This window comes from Amphiura filiformis, chromosome 6 (assembly GCF_039555335.1).
Source record: "Amphiura filiformis chromosome 6, Afil_fr2py, whole genome shotgun sequence".
NCBI classification, from domain to species: domain Eukaryota; kingdom Metazoa; phylum Echinodermata; class Ophiuroidea; order Amphilepidida; family Amphiuridae; genus Amphiura; species Amphiura filiformis.
The window spans coordinates 40064366-40083943 of NC_092633.1; the positions used below are offsets into that span (position 1 = coordinate 40064366).

Here is a 19578-nt window from a genome sequence, read left to right on the forward strand (position 1 = left end):
GTGCAAATGTATTGGGATTATAGAACTGAGCTCTGATAGATGAGCATGTTGTGGATCCTAGTGATGTGTATGTAGATTTCTCAGCGTAAAGCTGAAGCATTAGTTTAATTCTTAATGTTGTTATTTCAGTAGGTTTTTATTACACTATGCATGTGCTGAATACAGAGTACTTTACTTCATTATTTATAAACTAAAGAAAAACCATATGTCTGCTTAAGGTAGTGGTGACCTGGTGTGCTAAGCAATTTCACTTTAAGGCTGTGTGCTGTGATATGGCTCATTGAAAATGAGATTGGCACACGAGGGAAGTGTTCTTTTTGAAACACTATGCATTTCTACTAAGTTTTGGTCATTTTTGAAAACATTGGCCATTTTGAAATGTGTTCTGGGTAGTTTATAAATTGCCTTTAAGCATAATGGCTATAAATTTACAAAATCTTACAGCACGAATCAACTGTGTATGCAATATGCATGCATCCCATGTGATGAGATAAGTCAGATGATGCAATCACTGTAAGTCATATATATACCCGGTTTTGTTGGCTGGGCCAGTGAAACACTCATGGCTACTGGTCCTTGATTAGATTCTTGGCATGAAAGGGGTCTTGTGTTCGAATCCTGACTGGGTAACAAGCAACATCTTTTTTCATCTTCTCTCTTTTTTCCCTTCATTCTTTCCTTTCATCAAAAATCACAATGGGTGTTAGGGATAATCAAACTCTCTTTTCCTAGACACCCTCCACTAAAACATTACATAAGATTGGTCTTATAATAATACATGTTTGTACAGCCACCTGTATCAGTAATATGGTTGCTCAGACTGCAAGTGATTGTGCACGAGGGCCGATCGCCGTTGACACTGTGCAGTCTTGTTCATGTTCACCGAACCAGAAATTACCCATCATGCAACGCTAGTTTGCCGATTAGTCACGTCCATTTAGTTCCTCGTGGTGACGTCATCCCGCTTGGGATTGATACAAAATACAGGTTGTTCTGTCTAGGTATGAGACTACCAGGCCAGCTTGTGTTTCTAAATTTTATTTTACAGTCATATAAATTAATTGCAAAAAACCTGAGTTAAATCGACCTAAAAATAAGCGAGATACGATGTTTTATATATGACATATTTTTTACACAAATAATGGATATATTGACTGTTTTCAAACAAGAAATTTAGATTTATACCAATAATAATCCAAACTTTTTATTTCAATACCATAAACATTGACTGTCGTGCTCATTAAAACTAGAAACACATTTGGTCGGAAATGAAATGAAAGTAGTGAATTTCAACGATAATTATGGGCCGTATTATGCACTGAATTTTGACATTAAAACATTAAAAACATGTCTGCTTGTTCGTTGCTTGCGTGATTCTTAAGGAAGAAATGTGTATGTTTTATATAGCAAAAGAAGCAAAAATTATATTCCGTGATTTGATACTTTTTTAAGTGAAAAAAATTAATATAATATATAAATCATGCAAGAAATGACCACGCTAATGTCTCGATATTAAAATGCCACGATGCGTGTACGCCTATGCACTGTAGATATAGCGAGGAGATGCTGTATCGATTTTTAATAAAGTTCATTGTTAAACAAATAACGGATGGCCGGGTTAACAATAGATGGGTCAGAATTGGGGAATAATCAATACTAAACGGTACAGTTGTTGATGGTTCATAGTGAAAAATTATTCAATTACTTGTATAGAGGGCAGTGCGAACAAGATTCCCAGATCGGTCGTCGTGTGTGGAGGGTGTCTGCCTTTTGTCAAAAAAACCCAACCCAAAACACTCATTTAGAGGCATCTGTGCTTGTAGGTGGTATTCTACAGAATTGATCTGTTTAATCCAGCTGGTTAATTGTCTAGAAAAATGGAAATGAACTCAGAATTCAACATTTATATAACGATGAACTTCAGTCTTTTACTTCAGGTGCATAAAATGTGCTGACCTAATTATAAATCTACTTAGTGTTGTGAAAATTGCAAGAATGCTTTTGAAAAGTGCAAGCCCCTGTGTATACCATATTGTCATAACACATTACTATGGTTCCTTTATTCATAAAAACATTGGTGTGTGCTTAATGAGCATAATTATGGTAGAACCCAGGTGGACTGAATGGATAATGCGGGGGATGATGGAATTACTATGCAATGATGGCTATCCATTTATCACACAATGTTACATGATAAAGCAACGTAAGACTGTTGTCTCATTGCAAGTGGCATAGTAGATGAGTCAATTTAAGTAAAATAATGGGTGCACCTAAACAAACAAATATGAACACAGATGTTCTTTGCTTGCTAGTGACTCTTACAACCTTCTGAACAAAATATGCAAAAAGGACAAAGGATATTTAGGACAAAAATGTTAATTTGCATATTTCCAAAATGGCCGCTAAATTACGCAGGGCTCAAATTTCAAAATTGGGTGAATATGGATAAAACTATCTAATTGTATTCCTCTCATTATTAGGTCTTCTTTACTTCTGAATCCTATCTCTGATGTACAGTTCTTGAGTTATAGGCATAAATGTCAAATGTTAAATTTTGGTCTCCATCATTGTTCACAGGGGTAAAAAATAAAAAAATGCTCCGATTTTGATCAAAGTGGTTCTGGTTGGAAAAATATTTAACCAAAGAAAAAATATTACCTAACAAAAGATTTATGTGATACTAAATTAGATAAACAAGTACCTCATTCATATGATACTGTTAATAGCTTGCCTTTTATAAATAAAGCAGTTCCATCTTTATCTCTCCCCGTGGGTGTCGACTGCAGACGACAAGTTTAAATTTTTTTTTTTAAATGCATTAAAATGAGTACAAACAAGCCTAGAATTGGTTCAGTGGTTCTTGAGATAGCTCATGATATTTTGAGAAAATATCTCAGAACTTTTTGGTCCATATGCACAAAACAAGTTAGACCTAGTGCTGTAATCGATAAGCTTTCTGGGTATCGATATGTCGGGAGGCAAACATCCGACATGTCGATACTATTATCGATACTCACGCAGTTTGAAACACGGATTTGAGTTTACCAATTTTATTATCAGTAAGTTCCAGAAACAAGTTAACAACAAGTGTATTGAAGCCTAACAGCTAAAACTAAATTGGGAGACGGTAATTTGAGTATTTGACAGTAATTTGAGACCTGATTTGAGATAATCTAAGCATGTGTGCCATGTCGTTTGTGTATCGATACTGACATTGAGTGTTTCGACATGTCGGAAGTCTATGTATTTTCCGACTATCGATACTTACGACAATCGATTACAGCACTAGTTAGACCTGGTCTAACCTGTTTTGTGCATATGGACCTTATGTTGAAGTCTAACATGCAGAGCATTAAGCCAGGAGATAATGTACAAAACTTATTCAGCAGCTGCTATCTACTGCTGATATTGGTATTGATGAAGTAGCTATCTACTGCTGATATTGGTATTGATGAAGTAGCTATCTATTGCTGATATTGTTATTGATGAAGTAGCTATTTGCTGCTGATATTGGTATTGATGAAGTAGCTGTCTACTGCTGATATTGTTAGGTCAAAACTTTTTTATGTTGAAGCCTATAATAGCTATAGCACACAGAGTATTAACAATGATGATAATAGTCATAACCTTTGTATAAAGCTTTAATAGCTTTTTGTCAATGGCATTCCTTTGAGATGCTTTTGTCCATCGTATCATATTATCATTACAATTTAGTTAATTTGATATTTGTATCTCATAGGAAGAGCTCCCTAAATGGGATTTCTAAATAAATGGGCTATTCCAGTTGAAATCTGCACTACCCCTGTGGAAAATTTTGGAAATATCTTCCACAGAGGGAGTATGTTTTTCAAATGTCATTAATCATTTTGAAACTCATGCTCCCCCTGTATTATGGTTTTACCTCTATCATCCACAACTGGAGTGAGTATTTCAAATGGAAGCTACCCAATTATCTATTCTATTCAAAACTCTTACTCCCTCTTTGGGAGACTTTAGCTCAATCTTCCACAGGGGTAGTGTGGATTTTAAATGGAATAACCCTATTTAGGAATCTGTACTGTCATCAAGACTTTGCATGAAGCTGTTATCTTCCCCGGTGTATTTATTGGTTCTCGTTAAGTGGTATTTTCATTAATGAATCATTATTGACTGCACTCTGGTATCAATTAATGCTTTCTCTGCTCCGCTATCATGAGTTCATTCTCGGTTGGCTGACTTTGAGTTTCCAAAAGAATGAACATATATAACTCAAGAATCTTGTGACCTTGAGTTACCCACATCATGCGAAATGCAAATTTATACTGTGTTATTTTAAAAGACATAGACAGTATAAGCAATGAATATTTTTTGAGAAAAATATTTCATGAAAATTTATGACTTATTAATAAACTGCAATCAGATCTGTTTGGGGTTCGTAAGCTCTATTGCTATAAATAATGTAACTGCTGTTATTTTAAAATTGTTTTTTATTTTCACAAATTAATGTGGAAAGGAGAATATACAGACTATATTAAAGAGGTGTGGTCCCATTTTTCAAATTTTGAGTTGCATTTGCTGTAGCACTTTTGATATTTTTATATGTAAAAAAATGCCTAATAGAATAGTATATACACTTCCGGTGTGGTAACCACAAATCAGTCACTATGGTTTTGTTCACACCATTTAAACGAAATGTATCTCGGGCGTTTAATTTCACTGGGGTAATGAGAAAAATATGAGCTTCCTTCTGATAACAAATTCTCACTTTTGATGAATAAAAATGAGGGAAGGATGAGGCTGTCGATAGGGTCACAGACCTTTTGATATAATATTGTGAGGATGAATTGGTGCCTGGTCCAAATAATTGCTTTTCAAATAATTGCTTTTCATTTACAAATGAAAAGGCATTATGGTACTCATGTTGAAGATTATAATGAAAGACAAAGATAAAGAGAATTTATCGCGTCTGGCGTCATCTGTCAATCAAACTCGAGCACGGTTTGTTTACAAGTGTCGTGATGATGACTTCCTGAACGCGGATTTATAAGCGGGCGCCATATTGTTAATTTTGCACCTTTCGACATGCAAACCATCTCAAAAGTTAGGTCTTTATAGTAGGAAACTTTCTTAACCGAAGGCACCATGTCCACAATGCCTAGAAAAGCTGCTTTTTGCCTTGTAAAAGTACGTAATTTTTCGCCATTGTCTGCTATTCCTTTTCTCCGATCAGCACCAGATAGATCGGTCTTCCTTTACGCGATGATTAACCTGTGTAAACCAATCAAGTATCGTAATTGACACCCGGTGGGTTCAGTTTGTATTTCAAGGTAGGACGTATGACCGTTCCAGGATTTGAAAATGACCCCCTATTTCATGGGGAATCGAGGACATTTGCAGCAATTTTACCCCTATTTTTTGCGAAATCAAGGAAAATTTGCCCCAAATACCTCCCCTATTTTTATCATTTTGAGGACGCATTTTTATTTCACCCCCTTATCACGAGGAATCGAGGACATTTTTTCCGAAATAAATACCCCTATTGTTATCATTTCAAGGACGCTTTTGAATTTTTGCCCTATTTTACGGGGAAATGAGGACAATTTTTTTCGGAAAAAATACCCTATCAATTTTTGTGTGGAACTACTAAAAAAACGGACAGAAAAAATACAAAACCACAAAAACTGTAGCGGTAAAACGCGGAGGAAAGTCTTAGAAATACACCCTATTTTTCATTTCAAGGACAATTTTGCTCCAAAACACCCCTAATTTGGACAATCATGAACAATTTTGTCCTCGAAAATTCCGCAGACATTTCTTGAAAAGTACCCCTAATTGGAGCCATCATGCGTACACATCGTCAGTGAAGACTGAACCCACCGGGAATTGACAGTGACATCAGACGTGATAAATTCTTTTTATCTCTGTCTTTAATTATAGGTGGTCATATACTTTGAAATAATTTGTTATCAGAGAAGGAAATTCCTTGTATTCAGAATGCAATTTGGTGTGTCTGATGTGCTCTCAGATCCCACAAAAATACTGTTCAAATGTCGCTATCGGAGCCCTTTTACTAGGATCCACAACATGCTCATCTATCAGAGGAACAGTTCTTAAACCCCAATACATTTGTACATTCATTGAATGACCTTTGTAGATTTGGGTACAAAAACTCATACTCTGCAACTTGAGGTCAAATTTTGCACTATGATTATGTAATTGAGGTTATTGGACTACGCCATTGGGATGAGGCTCTTGTGGTCCATAGTGTTACAAGGAGCTAAATTAAAAGATGGTCATTGATATTTCTGTGTCCTCAAGAGCATGCAAATCCTGTGAAGTATCCTCTGGTCCGGTATTCGGAAATTAAAACACCGGCACTTGTGACACTGATGTCCTGCATTGAAGAGGGTTTGAGGACGGTGCTTGGAAGACTTTCCTGTCTAAATATGGTAAAAGGGGTTATTATGGAAAAAGGTTTTAATATACAAAGAGATTTTTAAACAATGTCACTGCCTTTGGCTACAATGAGAATGAGGATAATGTTGATGAGGAAAATTCCAAAAAAATATGCTATTTTACAACGGAAGACCCTTAACAATGTTACCGTCTTTTGCCTACAATGAGAATGAGGATAATAATAGTGATGAGGAAAATTCCAAAAAATATGCTATTTTACAACAGAAGACCCTAATAAATGTTTCTTATTTAAGGTTTTAAGTGCCATAGTGATTTAGTAGTGATTTAACTAGTAGCGTTAGTGGTCAAGTAATAATTGTCATCAATGAGGTCATTAGGAAATTTCTGTTGTGATGATTGCTTAAGGGCTTAATCATCCACCTTTGCACAGTATTTTTGTGGGACCTGAGAGCACATCAGACACACCAAATTTGTGAATATGAGGAATGTCCTTCTGATATCAAATTATTTTGATTTTTTTAAAAATTTGCGATATAATACAAATTTTATAGCAAATTATTAAAAATTGACACTTTTAAAAGTTAATACAGTCCTTGAAGTCAACTTCATAAATCTAATGCTATGTACTTAAAGTGTATGTAGCAATGATGAAAAGCCAACCATCATGTGAAAATTTTGACCTTTCGAATTGAAGATATACAGAAAGTTTCCCAAAAGACCTACATAGTACAAATTTAGGTCTTTTGATGTATATCTTCAATACAAAAGATCAAAATTATATGAAATCAGAAGGACATCCCTCATATTCAAAATGCAATTTGGTGTGTCTGATGTGCTCTCAGGTCCCACAAAAAATGCTTTGCAAAGGTGGGTGACCGAGCCCTTAAGTATTCAATCAAGATAGAAATAACAGAAGTTTGGCTAATGGAAGTCAGGACACTGACTTACTCTAATGAAATATGAGAGCAAGAGATAATTGTAATGCAACATCCCCGCAAGGTATGATTTTATATAAACCATCATATCTCTTTGTCTCCTTGTGTCATCCCTCTTGTCTGCTTCTCTTTTATTTGCTGTCTCTCTGTCCCTCTCTATTTTCCCCTTTTGCCTTTAGCATGACAGGTTGGTGTGGTGGTCAAAACACTCACCTCTCACCACAGCAGCCTGGGTTTGCCCTCCGCAGTGCTAAAAAAAGCATGCTTCCCAAGTTTAGTACAATGAGACAATTAGCAGCAAGCTCCTTGTCCAGGGGAATTTCTGACTCAAATTTTTCAGAAGTGAGCAGGAGTCGCATTCTTGTGCATCCACGACCCCTTATTTTTTCCTTCGGACCCCTTAAATTACAAGTTGAAACTGACCAACGGGTCCGGTCAAAACTTCATGGACCCCTTAAATTTTACAATGCATGGAAGCTATTATCATGTAATTCATTGCCGTGTTGCTCATAAAACATTATGTCATTGTCGATACAAAAAAGGAACCAATTATGACACAGAAAACCTAAGAAATCTTTGGAATATAGCGTTCAAAAATCATAAAAATAATCGCTAAATATAATGATAACGCAATAACAATAACATCAACCTTGACAAGTTACCACATATTCCTGGTTTGCGCATACGGACAGGACCCCTTAGATTGTCCCTGGACCCCTTAAATTTGGGGTTTGCAGGGCTTAAAGTGTCCGGAAAAAATCAACTGTACCCTTAACATTTTTGAGCTCGCACTACCCCTGGAAGTGAGCATGGTTGCTGATCAATGCACATCCTCACAGGTTTTCTATAGGTACTCTGGCTTTCCTCCTGCTTTCTAAAATTGAACTTCTTCCCATATTCCTGTCCTGTATTGTCTGGTTTCCTCCTGGTTTTAGAGCAGCATTGAGCTATTCAAGTTTAAAAATTTGTTTCCTGTGGCTTTGATGTTTTTTTGTTGATACTGATATTTATATGAAAATACTAGTTTCCATATTTTATAGTGTCAAATATTTATTCAAATACTAGTTTTCATACCCATAGTTCAGCTATGGTTCATGAACCGCTCTAGTCCAACAGAGGAGACTACCCAAGAGGCTGGAAGGACACCTTCTATTCCAAACTGCTTTGCCAGCAACTTTTATAGTGCTTATAAGCGATAAAAAGTGTGACTAGCGGGTGGGAATTTATTATAAAAGGAAATTCTAGGTACAGCGGCTTTAGTGGTCATTGATCTTTGGTGATTGATCTGGTGATCTATTTTTGCCCAGTAAAGGTCATCAGTGTTGTCAAGTTTTAGCATTGTCATCAGTGTTCACAGTATGCTTGTGAAAAGGAACAACTGTGTGTCATATAGAAGAGGATTAGATCAATTATATTTTGTGAGAAGTCCATCAGCAGTTGTTACATTATTAATAGTGTGCTCATTTCATTTCATTTTGGTACCTTAAGGGGTGGGGTATGAGCGTTTGGACAGTATTTATTTTGGGACATTAGAGCACATCAGACATATCGAATTGCATTCTGAATACGAAGAATGTCATTCTGATATCAAATAATTTTGATTTTTGAAATTCGCAATTTAATACACATTTTATGGCAAATCATTAAAATTGATATTTTGATATTTAACAGTACTTGAAGTAAACTTTATAAATCTGATGATTTATACTTAAAGTGTATGTAGGTGGGATGAAAAGCCGGCGATCAATTGAAAATTTTGACCTTTCATATTGAAGATATGGATTTTTTCCCCAAAACACCGAAAAAATTAGGTCTTTTGGGGAAAAAATCCATATCTTCAATATGAAAGGTCAAAATTTTCAATTGACCGTCGGCTTTTCCTCCCTGCTACATACACTTTAAGAATATATCATTAGATTTATATAATTTACTTCGATGACTGTTATATATCAAAAATTTGAAAAATATCAAATTTTTATAATTTGTCATAAAATTTGTATTATATTGTGATTTTCAAAAATGAAAATTATTTGATATCAGAAAGACATGCTTCAGTATTCAGAATGCAATTCGATAGGTCTGAGGTGCTCTCATGTCCGACAAAAAATACTGTCGAAACGCAATAAACGCTCATTTTTGATCCCTTAGGACTTGGTCACCCACCTTTGTACAGTATTTTTTTGTAGAACCTGCGAGCACATCAGACTTACCAAATTGCATTCTGAATATGAGGAATGTCCTTCTGATATCATATAATTTTGGATTTTTTGAAATTTTTGATATAATACAAATTTTTTAGCAAAATATTAAAAATATTGTGCAAAGGTGGGTTACAGAGCCTTTAAGAGTGCGTAATTCTCGAGTTACACAATATGATACGCCGCCAGCGGTTACTTTTGGCAGTCAAATTTTCGACTCCAGAGTCGACATCGCCGTTTTAGCTGCTATTGAATTTTCACGCAAGTGTGATAATAAATATGTTGAAAACAGCTCCACGAAGGATTCCCTGTGACCAATAGATAGAAAATGGATCTACTATAGTTGTAAATTGTTGTTTTAGTGTGCATTCGCATGTAACATCATTATAATGACATTTAAACCCACAATGATGCATGTTCCTGTATTGTATTCGTATAACGTGGGCTTTAGATGTCGACTCATTTTCGGAGGAGCATCGTATTGTGAAACGCAAGAATTGTGCATGGTTTGGTGGTTTTTCAAATCAAACACATTTAAAAACATATTAATATAAACATTTTAAATAATAAACTTTGTGACAGCCAGAACTCAGATTTGGATAACAGCTGGAGTCAAAACCATTGCAATAAAACCACACATGATCATACCCGGTTACAATTAATACCGTAACATCTTTGTAGTTGCCAGATGAAATCCAATGAGACTGGATCATAACTTGCAAAATTCGATAGGCCATTCCAGTATTTTATGCATAATTTACCTTCTGATTAAATGACTGGATGATCATAATATACATCAAAACCCATTGGTTAGGGAACAAACCAACAGATGAAACTACACCAGACCCGCACTCCAGGATTTATTTTTGGGTGAGGGCTGCTTTTGAAAAAGTGGATTTTTTTTCAAAATTTGGACCATTTCTGACAAAAAAAAAGGCATAAAAAATACAATTTTTTCACTTGCTACACTTGCAAATGGGACTTTTTGGGTCAAAGGGACTTTGGCATTTTGGGAGGGTGGGGGCAACTGCCCAGCCCCCATGGTTACAAGCCTGAACTACATGTAGTTGGGGTCACTTATGCTTGCAACATTGGTAATATCAATGATTAAAAATAAATAATTATATAACAAAACAAAAATTAAAGTTTATTTTTTTAAATTCCGAACAAATTTTCATATGATGGGTTTATCAGAAAAAACACACCACATGTAATTAAGGGGGTAGTGGAAAACATGTATAGGCCAGGTTGGGGTTATAATTAATTACATCTATTGCATTCCTTCAAACCTGATACCTCGACTACCCAAGGCCGTATATATTTGGTTTTACGTTTCAAGCCTCGACTGGTATAATCTGTATGGAAATGAGATGTCGTTGCTTATTTCACCAACCGAGTACAAAAATGAAATTTGATTAATTGGAAGTATTCAATTTAACAGACAATAATTTCAATTTTCTCTTTAGGAGTCAGTTTCCATATTGCTTTAAATATTAATTAATATTGAAGTGATACGCAGTAATTAAAATTAAAAAAAGTGAAAGTAAAAATACCTGAAACTGTTTGAAAATATTTCGGGGGTAGTAATAAATAGCTTGAAAATGTACGAGTGGGTATTCATACGTAGTGGTAGATAAAATGATTAAAGAGTTTAAGCGAAAAATAGTGTAGTGTTGAAGTTAAACTCTTTAATCAGCTTGAAAATGATTTCTGTTTCATATCATAATTTATGATAATAATTTTGCAATCCACCTTAAGGTTAGAAACTATTTTAAATTGTTGCGATTTGGTAGTTCACAAGCATCTTGTGATTGGTAGTGAGCTTTGACAAAAATTGCATTGATCAATTCATAGCGAGTGTGTAGAAGAATTCAACTATCACAGATATACTTTTGTAGGTTCGGTGGTTCTTGTAGAATGAACTTTTGCAAAACATCAAAGTGTTATTTTTCAATAATTTACTGATTTAGATATTGAAAATTTATTTTTTTGGCTGCTTCAACCAACAATACCTCGTCTACCCTTAAGTAAATAAATATAGATTTGAGAGCCATTTTGAATATTACATTAGCATTACAAAAAGGGTTATTACAAATGTGTTATGCATACATCATTATATAAATGTGTTGTGCACCCTGAGGGCAAGGCTCAACATAAAGTGTCACATTGACGTCATGTGATCATGTTGTGACATGTCATACTGTATTATTTATTATCAAACTTCATCTGCCAATAAAAGAATTATAATGTAATCAGTTCTATTGTTATGTAACATGTCTTACTGAATAATGTAATCAGTTCTTTTGTTATGTAACATGTCTTACTGAATAATTTTAGAATGGTTCCATTCCCGTGGCACGCTCCTATATATATTTGTTACATAATGTAATTTATTTGAAAGTGGTATTTCAAATGTCTATAGTAAACTTGCGAAATACCAACTGTAAGAAAGTTTTGTGTGGATTATGTATAGGTTTTCTCAGTTGATTTAACACATTTTTCGTTATATTTAATATCCCGTTAAGTTTGAATTCGTCCATAAAATTTTGAAATGTCTATTATTTTGTAAACTTAAATTTCGTCTTTGGTCAAATATATTCATATTTTGATCAAGCGTATTCATACAATGTGCATTTAATTTGGTCCAAATGTATTTAAATTTCGTCCAATGTAGGGCTTATCAACTTAATGTGTAAATATATTTCGTCTTTGATCAAATCTTTTCATATTCGGGTCATTTAATTTCGTCTTTAACATAAAGCATGTAGAAGTAGGCCTGCATATTTTCATTTTTTTTTCTGTCGTTCTCTCTTTCATTCTTTCTGTTTAACTTTCCATTTTTATATGTATTTCATGTTTCTTTATTTTCTTTATTTTGTTTTCTTTCTTTTGTTATTTCTTTCTTTTCTTTTTCTTTCTTTTTGTTGTTGTTGTTGTTGTTGTTGTTGTTGTTGTTGTTTTTGTTTATTGTTTCTTTCTAATTTTTATATCATTATATATTTCAAACGTGGTTGTATGGTCCTCTTTGTCTCACTCCCACATTATTGTGATAACTGTTATTTGGTCAGAATACATTTAGACACATCTGTTCGGATTTGTATCAGCAAGGTGAACTAGTGTTATTTCAATGCATTGGAATAGGAATTGAATTTGATTTAGGCCATTTTTCATTTCAATTCAGTGAAGTGAATCGAAATGTTTTTTTTTTGTTTCATTTGAATTTAATTAAATTCATTTCAATTCAATGTTTTTATTCTTTCATTTCAATTCAATGTATTGAATCGAAATGTATTTTTTGTTCATTTCAATTCAATGAATCGAAAATGCATACAACATGTATTTGATTCTACCATTTCACTTGTATTGTCAGCTTATCAGTTACAATGAACTTTCTCCCTGAACTGTTTTTAGCCAAATGCCCGGTAAAATATATCAGTGTTGGTAATAAGAATTGAATTTGAATATGAATTGAATTCAAATGCTGTAAATTGGAATTGAATTCAAATGCTGTACATTGGAATTGAAATTGGTTAGCAGTTAATTTCAATGCATTGAATTGGAATTGAATCAAAATGATTTAAAGTAAAGAAGAACTGAATTGAAATTGCATCAAAATAATTTTATATAATATTATATATAAGATAGTGAATCTGAATTGAATTGGAATTCATTTTCTGAATCGAAATAACACTAGTGAGAACTCAATACCAGTGGTTAAAATCTAAGATGTAATTAATGAAAGCCTACAATGCATTTATGGAGGACGAATTGCTTTGATCAAAGCATGAAAATTAATGAACAAAGACGAATTATATTTGTGCAAGTATTGTCCATGCAGCAGGTGAGACGATTTCAATGCGCTCTAGGACGGAATCAAATGAACATTGTATGAATCTTTTTGATCAAAATATGAATTTATTTGATCAAAGACGAAATTTAAGTTTACAAATAGACATTTCAAAATTTTATGGACGAATTCAAACTTAACGGGATATTAAATATAACGAAAAATGTGTTAAATTAACTGAGAAAACCTATATTAAAATTGGTGGTTATATACGTTTATAAATAAATATATAGGTAATATAGTATATAGTATATATGTAGGCTTTACATTGTGGATTTGTAGAATCAATAGAGTAGCACAAGCACAGCACCTATATGCGTAATGTATGACTGGTGCACGTTTGTGTGAATTTACACTAGCGTGTGTTGGGACTTTATTTACCTGCATTGTAACAAAAATAATTGCCAATAGAGGCCCTGCATGAAATTATCGATTGGCTCCAAACAAAGGATTTGACCGGTGTCCTTCACCGTAGTTATGGCGAGTGCAGTCCATTCAATCAAATGTTGTCATCAACCTATTTGATCGTAGTGCAGGGTTATGTGTGTGAGACGAACTGTCACGGTAGATTGCAATCATGCTTTTGTTGAATGCATTTGAGTAGTCCGCCATATTTACGGGATGATACGTCACATGCAAGGCCTCTATTATAAGCCAAACAAAGTACAGTGATGATGATTATGATTGATGAATGATGATCATAACGATGATGATAAACTAATGACTATTTCTTTATATTTTTTGTTGATACAGGAATTGGTTGGTGGTTCTTCAGAATCGAAAAACTGGAAAGGCATTGTCATTTCGCTGCTAGTAATCACAGCTATCTGTGGGCTTATTGTTGTAGCTATTTATTTAATAACGCCAGGTGGGTACATCACACACTTCCTTTATAGAACACATAAAATAAAACATTGATTTATTATGATAATGAAGCAATTTCTTCTAATTTCACCACAACTGAGATACTGCATACTGTCTCCTATCAATTAAAGTAGTTGATTGATTTGGTCGGTAAGATACCATTAGTGGGTTTATTAGAGGACATTGCTTAAACTGTATTAAGCAGTATTCAGACTTTTTATCGTACGTACAATATTGTATGTAACATATATACGTTATTTAATCTATTGCCATTCTATTTCCAGCCATGTTTAAGTTCTAACGAATGTTTGATGACGAAAAATCGATAATATATTTCTGCTAGATATTGTATGTAACATATTATCGATTTTTCGTAATCAAACATTCGTTAGAACTTAAATATTACTGGAAATAGAATGGCAATAGATTAAATAACGTATATATGGTACATACAATATTGTACGTACAATACTCGGAGTCTGTGGAGCGCTTTAGGCTTGGGCAATACCAAAGTTCAAGAGGTAAATACAACCTCACAAAGGCTCAGTGGCGGTGTCAGGAATTTTTTTTTTTGGGAGGGGGTCATTGGGGAAAAGTGAAATTCAGGGGCAAAATCAACAAAATGTGCATAAAATTGCTGCAAAAAGTGGACATTTTTGTAATTTTGGGTTTTTACTGGAGGCAAGAGTTATTACTGGGGCATTTTCCCCATGCACCATCTGACGCCCCCATTGCAGAGGTTCTGTGTTGGGGTGACTCTGATACCTGTTTGCATGCTATTGGGGCATCACATTTTGCGAACAGAGCTAGTTCTACCCAGCTCTAGTAAGACTAGGGTAATTTGCACATGATTCATGTGACTTTGATGATTGGCTGTTACTCTTGTGTGATCAACCAATCAGAATACTTTATACTTTGATCATCAGATTACCATGACATCATATTTCAAATTACATGCATTATATTTGACACTGCAATAGTTAATAAGAAAAGTCAGTGCAATCTAGTCTACTCTGAAGTACAAAGTACCAGCGCGGACGCACACATTATGCCGACTTTAAAGGCACACATACCTCAGCAGAGCGCAGCACTGTGCACTGTTTTGCGATGTATCTGTGAGCGTTGTCACTTTGTACTTCAGAGTGGACAAACTGTATGGCATAACTTTAGACGGCGGGTTATAAACTTTAAAAAAACATATTAATGTACATTGTATATCAGATTTGATATTGCCCAACCCTAGCACAGATATATCTTATTCATGAATGTGTTACTTAATTGATACTCTAAATGGTTTAAGTACTTTGTCTTCCTTTCATTTGTAGCATTGATATCTATTATTCATCATGTGATTATTGTATCTTCATCTTTTCCCATCTTCTCACACTATGTTAATTAAAAAACTCATTGTCTCGAGACATCAGGAAAACACAACACCAAAGCAATGATTAGACTCCGCATTGCCCTCCCGATCATGAGGACCATTTATTAAGCTATTTATGACCATTCAACAATTTTATATTCATATACATAAATATAATTGAGATAAATAATGATAGATTTCATAGCACTTTCATAGCAATTAAGACATAATATAAATAGAGATAACCTTACTGAATTATTTATCTTCCAATAAATATTATTAATAACACAATACAAGAATTATTGGAAAAATGTGTACAACAAGCCAACCATATAGGCTGGACATGCAAGAATTGACTTCTGTATCACATTTAACCAAATTTCATCTTAAGCAAATACAGATACCTCTTTGGATCAAACAGAGGATTGAATTGGAAAACAATATTAATAACGCAATTATTAAATAAACAGAAATCTCCAACAGAAGAAACAATGCCAACTCTATCAATGAATTAAATCTTTAAATCCCTATATAAGCTGGTAATTATTGAAAAGTCAGCCAAAATTTACTTTAAAATAATATTAATAAATGAAATAATCCACTGACAAAAACAATCAAGCCAAAAAGATACTTCAAATAAGCATAAATTACTCTACATAAAGCGTAGTAGAAAGTGGAGACAATCTACTGACGAGATTCCTCAGGATTTGAAGAAACTCCAGACAAAGCAGCGTAGTAGAAAGTGGAGACAATCTACTGAAGAGATTCCTCAGGATTTGAAGAAACTCCAGACAAAGCAGCGTAGTAGAAAGTGGAGACAATCTACTGACGAGATTCTTCAGGATTTGAAGAAACTCCAGACAAAGCAGCGTAGTAGAAAGTGGAGACAATCTACTGACAAGATTCTTCAGGATTTGAAGAAACTCCATACAAAGCATTCATTGATGCTGAGACAATCTGGTTTTTAAAAGATTTTCAACTTTGAAAAACGTCATTATTTCAATAACCTTTTACTTTCCACTTAATGAACATTTGTGACACAGGGGAGTGAGCTATTCCAGTTGTAATCCATACACCCCCCTATGGAAGACATAACCTTAATCTTCTGCACAGGGAGTATGAATGACTCCATTGGAAATTTGCACCCTTTGTCACATCTTCCATAGGGGTATATGGATTTCAACTGTAATAGCACATATTGATTTTGAGTTGTTGCTGTACTCAAATCATGATATCTCTTAAAGTTTTCAGTAACTGATAATAACTTGGTAACCAGAAGTTATTTTCACGTGGTTTACATCAACACATAATTATGTTATTTTTGAAGGGCTAATAACTGATGAAAAACTAAAAATGGAAAAAATGAATATATTTGACATTATGCCTATATTCATTTCCTTTGATCATGTCACATTTATTCAATTATTTCTGTGCATTTATATGGTATTTTTCTTTCCAGCAATCCTGCTTTATATAATTATATATATATATGATTCCAGTTGAAATCCATACATCCCCTACAGAGACATGATCTTAAATCTCCTACAGAGGGGTGTAGATTTCAAATAGGATCACCTTATTCCTCATGAAGCGTAACAAATTAAACAAAATATATGACAGCAATGCACTTCATTGAATAAGGACAGAAGCAAGAAAATATCACATTATTATGGTAACGTCCCGTGGTAACGTGTCTAGTTGGCGATGGTCAATTCTCCTCAGGCATTCCCATATATGCAATCATTGATTTCCAAGATATGCAAATATTTTATGAAATTTGATCATTTTTGACATATTTTGTCATCATGCACTTGTAAATTTATTTGATCTGATGATGATCATATGGGCTATTCCAGTTGAAATCCATACACCCCCTCTAGAAAATATGACCTTAATCTCCTACACAGGGGGTGTAGGAGTTACCCATTCAGATAACCCCATTTGAAATTCACTCTCCCTGTGTGGCAGATTGAGGTCATGTCTTCAGCCAAAGCTAGGTCAATTTTAGTGATTAACATGAAGAAAAAAGGAAGGAAGAAATAGGAAAGAAAAAGACACAATCGTGGCTAAGTCATAAAAATATAAGTCATAATAAAGTCATAAAAAACCCTAAAACTATGAAAATGTTAGAATTCTACATTCAGAACTCATGTGAAAATCAATCAGAGCTTTTGAAATGAACAAGCTAATCAAACAATAAAGTTGATTGAAAACCCTATTCTCATTTTTTGCATGTATGTGAGGATGATTGAGATGGTTTTAGCTAATCTGTCCAAAATTCATTTATAAAATGATTTTAGCTGAAAGACATAATCTTATTCTGCATTACTATGACTATTGTAAAGCATTATAATTTTGCAGCATTAAAATTTTGAATTTTGGAGAGAACCCATGTTTCTGCGACATGAAATCTTACGTTTTCCTTAAAAGCCTATGAAATTTGTGAAATTTTCATACACATTTAATGTTTCACAGTATTCAAAATTATTATTCTGAAGGGCAACTGAAATTCAGTAATATAGTCTTTTTGTTAAATGGCATATTTCTTGTGCAGCCTTTATCAGCTAGAAAAAAAAGCCAGCACCCGTAATTCCGTTAAGATTAAGATAACATTTTCAAAATGCAATTTCGTTTTCCATGTATGAACATTTCCGTACTTGAATGATTTAATTTAAAAATGTAATGCCAGCTTACACAAGGGATATAAATGTTTCCAATGAATCTTCATTTTAATGCAAGCAAGATGCCAATTAAGTTGACTAAATTGAATGCAGATGTAGGTATATATAAAATACAATTTATCTTCTTCCCAAAATACTTGCTACATCTTGGTGTTGCCGTGGGCAACTCATCTTAGCAGATTTCCCACAGCGCTATCCCATGATACAATGGTTCATATCGGGTGTAAATTATATTACAAATATTTTCCCATGATGCTTTTAAGGCAGGTTGGAGGGGAGCATGACCTAGTAGTGTTTGCACTCAAATATTGAGGCAAATAAAGCTGACACACAAGAGGAATGATATGGATTCTATCAAGGAGATTACAAGGCTTGATATATGAGGTGTCAGGTCTGTCCATGCACATGATTTTTCTTGAGAAGGGATAATGTTGTAAAGTTAATGTTTCGATATAATATTGGCCTTAACTCAAGACCTATGGAAATATAAATGTAATTATTGGCTTCCTTGACTCATTTCCTATAAGATCAATGTATTGATATTACTCTGTAGTTTTTTGAGTAAAATGACTTAAACTGGAAAAATGATTGCTTCTGCTATCTGACTTGCCTTAAAGCATCTCTTGCTGTAAATCAGTTGTACTTGGTAATTTGGAACAAAATGCTACATTTGACTATTCCATTTGAACCAACCAACCTGGAAAAGTTAGGAATTCCAACCATATTCAACCATAATAGTTTAAAGAACAAAATATGCATGCTGAATTGAACTAAAGTTAATTGTTTATTACTTCCGTGGTCCGGGTATGCACTGGTGAATTGCGATCGCGTAGAAGTGACAAGGACATCACAAGGTCGCCTACTACCAGAGATGTAGACTTGAGTCGTGTGACTTGGACTCGAGTCTGACTCAAGTCACTATTTTTGGGACTTGTGACTTGACTTGCAACTTTTGCAAAATGACTTGACTTACTTGTGACTTAGACAAAATGACTTGGACTTAGACTTGGACTTGACAAAAATGACTTGTCACCAACGCAAGTCTGAGGTTACTTTCCTGTAAATTGAAATTTATGGATGTACCCTAGAATTTATGAATATTATTAGGCCTACAATTTACATTTATGAATTATCCGAATTATCACTATTATAGTGATTATAGTGCATCAGACTAGTAGTACTGTACTCCGAAACTCAAATTTGATTTCCGCCATATTGAATACCCATCAACAAATCACATGACCAACTGGTGAATAGACTTGTAGTGACTTGTGACAAATTGTGACTTACTTGC

The 19578-nt window shown here is 34.1% G+C and overlaps 1 protein-coding gene across 1 annotated transcript in view; it reads left to right on the forward strand.

The window, feature by feature from the left end:
• Positions 1–19578, forward strand: part of LOC140154521 (prolyl endopeptidase FAP-like) — a 294999-nt gene that overhangs the window by 231020 nt on the left and 44401 nt on the right. The window contains exon 3 of the mRNA XM_072177091.1: positions 14130–14244. Coding sequence (XP_072033192.1) covers positions 14130–14244 — 115 coding nt within the window. The remainder of the gene's footprint in view (positions 1–14129; positions 14245–19578) is intronic.